We start from the raw sequence: 11,482 nt of genomic DNA, 5'->3' as shown, positions 1-11,482 counted from the left end.
CTCTTAACGGGGGGAGCCGATCAATGCCGGGATTGTGGGTTTTTTCTTTTAGAAATCTGCCCACGTCTCTCCGGAGAGGAAACTGCTTAAGGGGGCCGGAGCCCTTAACCCGCCGTGATCTCCGCGCGCCACCCCCCCGAAACACGCACCCACACTGCTCAAACCCCTAGAAACTAGACCACCGAGCCCCTACTCCTGCCGCTTCTTCTCTTTCCCCGGGGCGGACACCGACGATTTTGTCAGGCGTGGAGCAGGGCGGGGGTCAGGGCGAAGGCAGCGGGGCCTGGCTGCGGGGCGCACAGGCCCGAGGGCGCACGGAGGATCCGGGGCGCGCGGGGTCGGGCCCGGCCGCGCGCGGCCTCCAGGCTCCTGATGGGCTTCTCTTTCCCCCAGTGCATGGGCTGGCAGCCGGCGCGGCGCCCCAGGACTCGAGTTCCAAGTCCCCGGAGCCCTCGGCCGACGAGTCACCGGACAATGACAAGGAGACCCCCGGCGGCGGAGGGGACGCCGGCAAGAAGCGGAAGCGGCGGGTGCTCTTCTCCAAGGCGCAGACCTACGAGCTGGAGCGGCGCTTCCGGCAGCAGCGGTACCTGTCGGCGCCAGAGCGCGAACACCTGGCCAGCCTCATCCGCCTCACGCCCACGCAGGTCAAGATCTGGTTCCAGAACCACCGCTACAAGATGAAGCGCGCCCGGGCAGAGAAAGGTATGGAGGTGACGCCCCTGCCCTCGCCGCGCCGGGTGGCCGTGCCCGTTTTGGTCAGGGACGGCAAACCGTGCCACGCGCTCAAAGCCCAGGACCTGGCAGCTGCCACCTTCCAGGCGGGCATCCCCTTTTCGGCCTACAGCGCGCAGTCTCTGCAACACATGCAGTACAACGCCCAGTACAGCTCGGCCGGCACCCCCCAGTACCCGACAGCACACCCCCTGGTCCAGGCCCAGCAGTGGACTTGGTGAGCGTCGCCCCTCCGAGACTCTCGGCCCCAGGCCCAGGCCCCACCCCAGCGGCGGAGGCGAGGAGGACTCGGCCCTTACAGTGGTTATTATATTATTATAATTATTATTCTGGAGTCGAGTTGACTCTCGGCTCCGTTGGGGAGGCACCAGGAGGTTGCTGCACCTCCTTGGAGAGGCAGATTCCACCCCCCAGCTCCGCCCCATCCCTCTGTCCGTTTGAACCTTTGGAGACGGCTAAACCATAAGCCGTGTTTACAGAATGTTTGCGCAGCTTCGCTTCTCTGTCTCTCCCCGGGGACCGAATGGTCCCAGCGTTAACGTCCTCATCTGAGAAGGAGAAAAAGACCCCCCCGCCCCGCTTTTGTGAATTTTGTAAAATATGTTTGTGTGAGTAGCGATATTGTCAGCCGTCTTCTTCTGAAGCAAGTGGAGAACACTTTAAAAATATAGAGGATTTTTTTCTCCATTTTTTTTAAAGTAAGAAAATGCTAAATATTTATGGCCATGTAAACGTTCTGACAACTGGTTGCAGATTTCGCTTTTCGTTGTAAATACTGGTGGTGATTGTTGCCAAAATGACCTTCAGGAAGGGCCTGTACCCCTCAGGGCCCAACTCCTTTCTTTGTGGTTTGTTTTGGTTTGCTTATATTTGGTTACCCCTGCTTTCTTCTTTCCTTTTTAAAATTTTGTTCAGTGCAAACATTTCTCAAATATGAAAAAGGAAAAATGTGTAGGCGAGCGAGAAGCCCCCTGCCCCATCCTCCGGGTCCTGAGCCCCGGAACTTGGAGCTCAGCGGTTCTGTGCGGTTCCCCAAGGGCGCCGGGCGCTGAAAGCTTTCAATTTTTTTAAATAAGAATTTTAATAAAAATCCTGTGTTTAAAAAAACCAAGCCCGGCCCTCCCGTTTGTCTTACTTTGTCGCCCTGCGCCGGGCAGGAGGTCTCAGGCAAGGAGCCGGGCCAGGCCGCTGGCCGCGCTCTCCCCCGCGCATCCCTTGGGCGCCGGAGCACCCGGGGCGCTGGGGAGGCTTCGGAACAGGCCTCTCCCGGGCGTGCGGGCCAGGCCCCGCGCCTCGGACCCCGGGCCCGCGCGGGAGCGCTGGGCCTCGGGCCTGCGAGCGGCTGACCCGCCGCCCAGGGTCGCTTGGCCTCTCCCAGCCTGTCTCCCGGCCTCACGCGCGGTCTGCATCCGGGCGGCAGCGCCCTGGCGCGGGAGGAAGAGCGACTTTGGAAAACGCAAAGGCGAGAAGAGCAAGCCCCCCTCGCTCGCCCAAATCTACGAGTGGCTCCTTCAGCCTAAGGAGCTGTTGAAGCCACTACACTCGATGACTTTCATTTTGTTGCATTTGATTTACCTCGTGCTGAGAAGGGGAGGGGATGCTGAGGTTGAGACTGGTCGGCTTCTCTCCCCACCCCCTTGCAAATCCGCGGCCGGGAGGCGGCCTAGACCTGGGCTCGGGGGCCGGGGGCGCGTTTCGGGGCGCTCCAAGCTTTGGCTCCAAGGAGGGACGCGGGGACCTGGGCGCGGGAGACTACGGGGTGGGTGGAGGTGCTGCGGCCTCCCTGGGCTCCTCGGCCGGGGAAAGCCAGGAAGCGGGAGTCAGAGGCGATCCCTGCTAACCAGCCTTCCTTCCATCCCCCCTCTTTCCGAGTTTCCCGCCTCTGTCCCTGGACTGGATGCCGCGCCTCGTCCCCTCCTAGCATCTGGCGGTGCGCGGTCCCCCTGGGCAGCTCTCTGGCGTGAAGCTGGGCGAACTGCTCGCTAGAAAGTAGGGGTCTGGGGGTGGGGTGGTGCGTCGCGGCCTCCTGGGCTGCGGTAAGGGGAGCGAGAAGTGAGCAAACCGCCCTCGTTCGCCCGGGGTGGGCGGACGGTCCTTCCCTGCTAGAGATCTGATCCCATCCCAACCTTGCCTCAGGGAGAGCTCCCTGGAGGACCCTGGCGCATACTTGCCCGCGCCGGGGAGCGTCTCAGAGGGCCCCGAGGACTTGGGGGGGAGGGGCGCCTGTCTCCTCTGTCTTGCGGATTTCCGAAAATACCCGGGGCTCTGCAGCTCAGACCGCGCTCCGAGACGCCTCGGGATTGAAAGTCGGCCCCATTCGGAAACTGTATCTCTGGTTTTCTCTCCAGCTCCACCTTCATGGCTGGGGGCGGGGGCGAGGAGGCCGAGCAAAGGGAGCGGTCCCAGCTGACGTTCTCGCTACCTCTAGTTGATCAGATTTAATTCAATATCCAAAGCAAACATGATTACCCGTGTGACCAAATCTGCGCTCAATAGCACTCAGCACCACACGCCCGGGGACGTGATTACACGTTATTCCCGCGTTGCGCAGCCGCCCCTGGATAATTGAGGGCGCTGGAGTCTTTCTAATATCCTCCTAAATGTCCTTTCATATCTCCAGGTTCGACTGGGTTTTTCCAGGTTTTCCTAAATGCGGGAAAGTCTACTTTTGTTCCCCACACCAGCTTGGAAACGTTTGGGGTTTTATTTCTTGCTCTTTGCAAAGGCCAGGAGAATTCTCCCCAAATCGTGTGTCTGCAATAGCCGAATGCCCAACTTGCCCTGATACCAATCACTCAACATTCCTCTTGTAACTGCCCTCTACCCCCATCCGTCAGCAGGGGAGGTGAGAGTTCCAGCCTCTTGGAGTGGGGTTGTCAGGAGGCCTGAGGCACAGCCCCAAGACTTGCTTGATTTTGACTGCTGCAGGACCCAGAACTTCCAGGGGCCAAAAATGATCGTAGGAGCTTCCCCCCCCGGCCTCCAGAAGGGAAGGAGGCAGCGTGGAAGGGCCAAATTCTCGCAGGCATCCACGTGTGCTCGTAGAGGGCGCGTTTGGGGTAGTGGTTAGGCCTACCAGCCTGCAGTCTGGATGTGCGCGCCGGCGGCTGGGAGCCGGGGAGGTGGGCCCGACGCCCGCCTCTCACTGTCCTCGGGTCCCCATGGAGTCAATAAAAGCGCCCGCGGAGCCTGTGTGGCCCTAACCCCAGCGCCCTGGGAGCGCACCCGGCGCGGGGTCCGCTTCGGCAGTCTATCTTCGCCCAATCTACAGCGGGCCGCACAAAATGGCACAATGGGAGAGCTGGGAGCCAGGGATGTTAGAGGCGTGCATATTAAAAAGGGACAGAGAAAGGATCGCAGGGGACAGCGAGAGGGGAAGAGGGAGAAGGGGCCCACCCTCCGCCCCCTCCGCCCCCTCCGCCCCGCACCATTCAGCGCGCTTATCGCGGGCAGTGAATCCCGGAGTCAGGCAGAAGTCTCCTTGGGGTTTTGTTGGGCCTGTCACTGGGTCCCTTTGTCATCCGCGGGCTCCATGCTGGATTCCATATGGCCAGCTGGGCCGAGGGAGCGCGAGGAGGGAACCGCACAAAACCCAAATTGTGTCCGGCTTTCAAACCCTGTATTGTTGTCTGTGAAAGGAAGACGCATTAAAAATTCGTGCTATATCTATTGGGGAGGAGGCTGGAGGAGGGGAAAACAGCCACCCCTGTCTTTGATGGCTTCAGAGGGCACTTGCCCCGCCTAGGCCCCGTGACACTCTGAGAGCCGGAGATCTCTCTTTCTCTTTCTGTCTCTGTCTCTGCTTCTGTCTCTTTACCAAATACTGACTCTAAGCTGGGGCTCGGGTCTACGAACGTCGGCGTTCAGGGTTGGGGCTCCTTGCGCGCACTTCGCTGCTCCTGCGCGCGCAGCTGGCGGCTAGGCCTCTCCTGTCTGTCTGGGAGCCCGGAGTAGAGGCCATCGGACCGTGCCGGGCCCAGGAGGACACCGAGGTGCCCAGGGCCTGGGGGAAGCTCAGAGGCCGCGGGCTTCGCGGCTCCAGGATAGATGAAAATCCAGGTCCCTTGGTCCCGCACCGGACGCGTCTTGACGCCCGGGCGTGCGAAGCCAGCCCTCCCCGCACTGCAGGAGCGGCTCAGGGACGCCGCGAGACAGCTCAGTCCGAGGCCCAGCTCGATTTCCGCCGCAGTCGGTTCTGAGGCCGCTTTCATCCAGCCGGACCCCTCGGTTACCAATACCCTGTCATTCGAAATATGCGCGGGATCCCTCTGGCGCCTCGGTGCCACGACGGGAAACCGGTTCGGAAACTTCTTTCACCACCAGCACCCCTGTGTTGGAGGAGAGAAGGACTTCCTCTTGAATTCTCAATGTCTCCTGCATCGTTTCGTTTGCAAAACAGGGAGACAGAGCGGAACTTTCAAGGAATCTGCCCGGTTTTGTCTCACCTAAGCAAAGTTAGGGGGGCAGCCAGAGATCCTCTGGGTCATCCTCTCTCCCAAGAGCCCGGTCAGAAACTCCCATAAGCATCCCTCAAACAAACAAAAACTACGTGTTAGACAAAAAGAGTTCTTGTTGAGGCTGGGCACCGTGGACATAGAAATAGAACCCATCAAGGGCCAGGTGGAAATTCCAGCTCATCCAAAACTTGGGCACCCCCCCTTTTTCTATTTTCTACAACTGCTGTCATGTTCAGTAGAATCAAGTAACTTGATAAGGGTAGGAGCCCCCCATCTCCACGCTCCCCACCCCAGCCAAGGAAATAGCGTCTTTTCCTTACCTATTGACTGTTGGGCTTAGTTGAGACCTGGTGTGGATTTCTCCAGCCTTTTCAAGAGCCTGGTCATTGAAAAGCTAATCCAATATTTACTGAGCATAAGGACAGTTCTCAGACGTATTTATTAAGGCCCAACAGTAAGTGATTACTTGGCCTGAAGACAAAGGCTACGGGAGGGGGTGTCGGGGCCACGAGATCCAGCCCGGGTGGGGTCTCCCGGCCCAGAACTCAGAAACCAGGCGCCAGCTTGTGAGATGCCGAGGTTCCCCTCCCGTTCTTAGGTGGCGTGTGGATTAGATATTGTATTGGCCGGTATTTCAGGAAATATGTACTTGTGGCTTCCTGAGAGGCCGGGCGCAGTGACACTCTAAACTGTGTCGATATATCATCTTTTATCCAGGATCTGCAAATAAACCCCTGATCCCCCAGCGCATTATAGCCGCCGCTATCTCTCCAAGGAAGCGATCTGAATTTTATTGCCTTCACCAACGCCCCAATTCCTTCTCTCTCTCTCTCTCTCTCTCTCTCTCTCTCTCTCTCTCTCTCACACACACACACACACACACACACACACACACACACACACTTTCCTCTCCCATCCATCCTGTCTGGTTTTTAAAGACTTTTTTTTTACTTCCTCCCGGGGCATTATTATTATTGAAGAGGCAAATAGGCCTCGGCGCCGCCACCCGTGCAAATCGAGAAATGCAGGCTCGCGGGCCGCCCGCCCGCGCAGGGAACCCGCAGACACTCGCGTGGCCCGCGCGCTGTCGCCGCCAGGAGGCGCCCCAGCTCCGCGGCGCGCCCGGCCTCAGCCCCCTGGGAGAGCGCAGGGACGCAGCTGCGCTCGCTAGGTCCCCGACCGCATTTCCACCGACGCGCGGCCCGGCCCGGTGAGGAGTCGACGGCTCCGAACCAGGATCAGAGTGTGCAAGTCAGACGGCGGCAGGCACGGCAGGTGCTCGGGTGGCTTGGAAAGCGCGCGTCGATTGGGCCACCTGCATTAGCGGACACTCATTCCCTCTATTGTAATTTCCCCTCCAGCCTTCACCCTCCAAGTACGTGCCACCTCCCTCCCGTCCCCGTCCCAGCTTTATCACATTTGGGCACAAACAACAGCAAACTGGTCCTGCTGTCCGGGCGCGCGCTGGCCACTGGGAGGGCTCCGCGACGGGCCCCAAGATGCGGTGTCCGCCACCCTGAGCGGTCCTTGCGCACGTGTCGGCCCCTGTGGGCAGGTCTGTAAGGGCGGGTGAGTGGGGGCCCAGGTGGTTCAGGGAATAAGAGAATGATGCCGAAGAGGGATTCCGGTTTGGGTGTGTGTGTGTGGGGGGGGGGGGGTCTAGGAAGAGGGGACCGTGTGTGTATGCCGTGTGGGTGTGGGGGGGGGGGGGTTACTAGGAAGGAGAGACCCTCACCTGTCGCCCACCACCGAGTCAGGGCTCCAGCTACTGCCGCTGGCCCTCGGCCCCCATCAGGTGCAGGTGCGGCCGACCGCAACGGGAGGCTCTCTGTGAAGGGTGAGCCCTCCGCCCCGCGCGGCTCCCGGGCCGCGGGCGAGCCGTGCAGTGGCGCCATCCGGCCACCAGGGGGAGCCGCCGCGCCGATGCCGGGCCTTGGGGTCCGAGCGAGGGAGGCAGGAAGACGGCCCACCCCAATTCAGAGCTTCCTGCGCCGAGGCGTCGGCGGGGGCGCAGGTGTATCCGAGGGAGGAAAGGACGCCGTACTATGGATGCCTCGACCTCCACCCGCGCCCTGGTGCCTTTCTGAAGGCTGGGTCTGGGGCAGCGGACTAGGGGCCGAACGGGTTAAATTCGCCAATGTCCGACCGTCGAAAATAGGGCCCGTAATTCCAGCTCGTTTCGTTGATTGTCCCGGGGAAGCCCGAGGTGAAACTGCCTCCTGGCAGAGGCGTTCGCGGCTCCACACGTGGATCCGTTTACTTTCTTACGCCCCCGCCTTCAACACCAGCTGGTGGGTGTCAGGTTGGGGAGTCTGCAGTGTCCAAATTGTCCGCATGGTGGCGCGATTGGATAAGAAAAGACCGCCGGCGGGCGCGGTCCTGAGCGACAGGCCAGGGAGGGAGGCTCGGACACCTGCGGGATTTGAGATGTCTGGGTGAGGAATCCTTTACACCAGGGCTGAGGGGTGTGTGTGTCTGTCTACTTATGTGGGAGAAGGCAGGACAGGTTGCTAAATCTTAATTCCAGAAAAATTAATACTTTCTGCCCTTGAACTTGGCACCTGGAGGGTGATGGAAGAGTCTAAGATATCCACCCAGCCCAAGTCCTTTCTCCCCCTCCTCTGCGGGCTGGTGATGTTGCGCCGGTGTCACTGCCACCCCACAATCAAGACACAGAACATTTCCGTCACCTCAAAATGTTCCCTCCTGCCCGAATGTTTATTGAAAGGCCTAGGTGAAAAAAGCCCCATCCCTTTCCTTGCTGCTTGTTTCACCTGTGGTGTTCTTGCCTTCCTTCATAGAATGGTAGAAAGCAAGCCCCGGTTCCCTGCCCCCAGCCTCATACCTGGAGGCCATGATAACCACCACCATTTACTGAGTGTCTTCTGTGGCCAGGCAGCTGCCTGGCGCCCTTCCTACATCATCTTATCTTACCATCATGCCCAACCTGTCCTCCTGCAGATGAGGAAACAGTCTCTGAGAAGTTAAGCACCTACGCACATGAACAAGGCAGCGTTCTTGTAAAGAAGGGGTCCATAGCGTGGAGGTGGGGTTTACCAGGGCGTCCTATCCTATTTCAGGAGAGGAGGACGGACGCAGGGTGAGGGAGCACGGAGGCTCCCTCCTGTTCTGCAGAAGACAGCTGGGTGGCGGGCTTCTCCACAGAGCAGAGCTCTGCCAGTTCTGGCTGGCAGCCAGTGCTCAGGTCCCAGCCCAGCTGGGTGAGGTCAGTGCACTGCCAGCCTCTTGACTCCTTCCAAGATGCCTGCACACCAGCTCCCTCCCCGGGTACTGTGGGGCCGTCCTGGGCCAGCAAGTGCTCCCCAAGAACTGAGGGGGGTGTACAGGCCAGGGGTCCACCTGAGGGCACACCCTGAACCTGTTCTCAGCCCTGGGCCCGTGGCCTACCATCTCCTCGGTTTTGGTGATGTAAGCAACTCCCCTCCCCGCCAGAATGATAAAGGGTACAAGAAAAATAGATTTTCAATTGCCAATTGATCTTATATCTTTAAATGATTACCCATCTTTTATGTGATTTGGGGGAAACGGAAAATAAGTTAACATGTTCTGTTGGGTCTGGCGCTGGTCTCCTTAACCTGAGACATTTACGAGAACTATTAAGAGGTGTTTTACTCAGGTGTTTGTTTCCAGACCTCTCTGTGTTTCTTTAGCTCTGCTAGCTGCAACATAAAAAAATTGCCTCAGCATAGACTGATGGAAAAGGTTAGGGGGCGGGTAGCTGTACGAGGTCAAGCCCAAGGAGTCGGATTTCTGTGTCTGTGATAGAGGGTCAGACAGCTGTAGTCTCACCGGGAAGGCACCTTTCAGAAACGGCCGGTCCCTCTCCCCCAGCTCACACAGCCGGCTCCTCTGAGCCTGAAATGATGTGGCCCAAGGTCCTGCCCTGGTGGCTCTGGCTGGGAGGCCATGAGCGCCGCAGACATGCAGCATAGTGCCCCGGCCCCCCTGCCCGACATGTGCAGCGGCCGCCAGCACCACAGGTTGAGGGGCAGGAGGGCACTAGAGCCCGGGACGCTGGCCAGGCCTGGAAGGTCCATGGCCTCCACCAGTTTCAGGTGGAGGCTGATGATAAGCAGGGAGGCAGTGGGACACATGTTCCGCGTCTCCAGGGGTCCCCAGCGGCCCAACCCCAGCTGCCCTCAGTGGCGGTCTGCTGGTTAGCACAGCCTGGCTGGCTTCTTCCCTTCCGTCCCACCGCCCCACTTCCTGGTGGTCCTCCCCAGGCCTGTCCCTTATCGACTGCTTGCAGATGAACCCTTGTCTAGGGGTCTGTGTCTGGGGGACCCCACACAGATACATACACTCAAGCTCTCACGTTGCCTTCATCCTGGACCTGGCGTTGGCTTCTCAGGCATCACCTATGACCCAGTGGCCCATCCCATGGCCTCTTTCCCATTGTGTCCACTGCTCGTACATCTTTCCATCCTAACTGGAGTTTGGGGTGGTGAGGAAACAGTGCGCCAGGCGACTGTGTAACGAGGGCTAGGAGACTAACCAGCAGCTGCCCAGTTCCTCTGGCTCCTCAAGGCCACGCCCAGGATGCTCAGCTGCCCTCCTGCAGACCTTGAATGATGGCGCTCGGCCCCCCCAGGACCCATCCTCCAGGCCAGTGACTTGGTCTTTCCCATCGAAAAGGGGCTCCCAGTCTCTCTGAGCACAGCTCAAATTCCTGCTTCCCAAGAGGGAGAACCCGATGGGTCAGAGAGGAACCCTGCCTTATACTGGGTCCCCACTGGTCAGGTTCTGGGGCCAAAACACCTGAGGGCCAGTTGGCTTCCAGCCTTCACAGTGACTCTTGGGCTGGGAGCACAGTACACAGGGGCACATAGCACAGGACAGAGTGTGATGTCCACACGCAGAAAAAGCCACTCTCATGATGCACAAGAGGCTGTGGAGATGGCGTGCCATGGACCAAATTGTGTCCCCCAGATTCACATGTCGTGGTCCCAACCCCCAGGAACTTAGAGTGTGCCTATTTGGAGACAGGGTCTTTAAACAGGTCTTTTTAAAAATGAGATCATTAGGGCAGGCCCTCATTCAATATGACCACTGTCCTTATAAGAAGAGGAAATTAGGACATAGACACATAAAGAGGGATGACCATATGAGGTCACTGAGAGAGGGTGGCCGTCTGCAAGCAGGGACAGAGGTCTCAGAAGTAACCAGCCCTGTGGACACGTTGATCTCAAAGCTTTAGCCTCCAGAACTGTGAGAAAATACAATTCTGTTGGGTTTTTGGTTTTTGTTTTTGTTTCTTTGGCTGTGCTGGGCGGCTTGTGGGATCTTATCTTAGTTCCCTGACCAGGGATCGAACCCAGGCTCCCTGCAGTGGAAACATGGAGTCCTAACCACTGGACCACCAGGGAATTCCCTAAACTTTTGTTGTTTAACACGTCTGTGGTACATTGTCATGGGAGCCTAAGCAGCACATACACAGAGACTCAGAGTCTCAGCGTTGTCATCTTCCACCTTGAACTTCACCCTGCCTTCCGTAGACTTTCGTATCCTGAATCCCACCTGGTCCTCTCTTCTAGGTTGAAATAGCCATTTCCTAAAGTTCTAATCTGATGGAATCCTGTTCTTTCTTCCCACATGGTGGGAGACAGTGTGTTTCTCTAGGCCTCCGGCAGACCCCAGGGACAGCAAGCCAGCCTCCCCTCGGGCCATTCAGTGATTCGCAGCCACATTGCCCAGCGACCACCTGACTCCTGTGTATCCCATAGACCCAATTTCTGTTCCCAACTTTACGGGCCTTGCATAGCCATGGGGAGTCTGTGGGAAGGCTGCCCTGGCCAGAGAGCTTCCGTTGGAGCGTTAATGAGATGGAAGAATGAAGCTGTGAGAGCATATGATGGACTCTTGAGTAAGGGACCCCAGAGCCCAAGATGCTCTCCACACATGCGCTCCCGTTTCTGGGGCAGCCGTAGGAGAGCATAGATCCCCGCGCAGGGAAGGGCTCAGACCCCGCTGGAACCCCTGCCCCCAGAGCGGAGCTGGGAGGGTTTGGCTCAGTGACAAGCTCCCTCTGTCTGCTTGGTCCCCTGCAGGCGGGTTTCTACATAGGTGAGAACCATTTATCCTTGTCCCAGGGCTCGGATCAGAGTTACTCAAACTTTGGGACAAATGAATCACCTGAGATTTTGGTGAAATGCAGATTCCAACTGGGCAGGCCTGCAATCCTGCGTTTCGAACAAGCTTCCAGGAGCCGCTGATGCCGCTGGTGCAGGACCTCCTTGGAGTAGCAGGGCCTAGCTGACAACCCCAAAAGT

General features: G+C 58.5%; 1 protein-coding gene across 1 annotated transcript in view; it reads left to right on the top strand.

Moving 5' to 3' along the window:
• The window catches only part of NKX2-2 (NK2 homeobox 2), a 3,105-nt gene extending 1,264 nt beyond the window's left edge, over window positions 1-1,841 (top strand). The window contains exon 2 of the mRNA XM_007454534.1: window positions 394-1,841. Coding sequence (XP_007454596.1) covers window positions 394-956 — 563 coding nt within the window. The 3' untranslated portion in view covers window positions 957-1,841. The remainder of the gene's footprint in view (window positions 1-393) is intronic.
• Window positions 1,842-11,482: the final 9,641 nt, after the last annotated feature.

Source organism: Lipotes vexillifer, unplaced genomic scaffold (genome assembly GCF_000442215.2).
Source record: "Lipotes vexillifer unplaced genomic scaffold, Lipotes_vexillifer_v1.1 scaffold365, whole genome shotgun sequence".
Taxonomy (NCBI): Eukaryota; Metazoa; Chordata; class Mammalia; order Artiodactyla; family Lipotidae; genus Lipotes; species Lipotes vexillifer.
The sequence above is the reverse complement of the archived record's forward strand: the minus strand, read 5'-3'. Positions and strand labels throughout refer to the sequence as shown.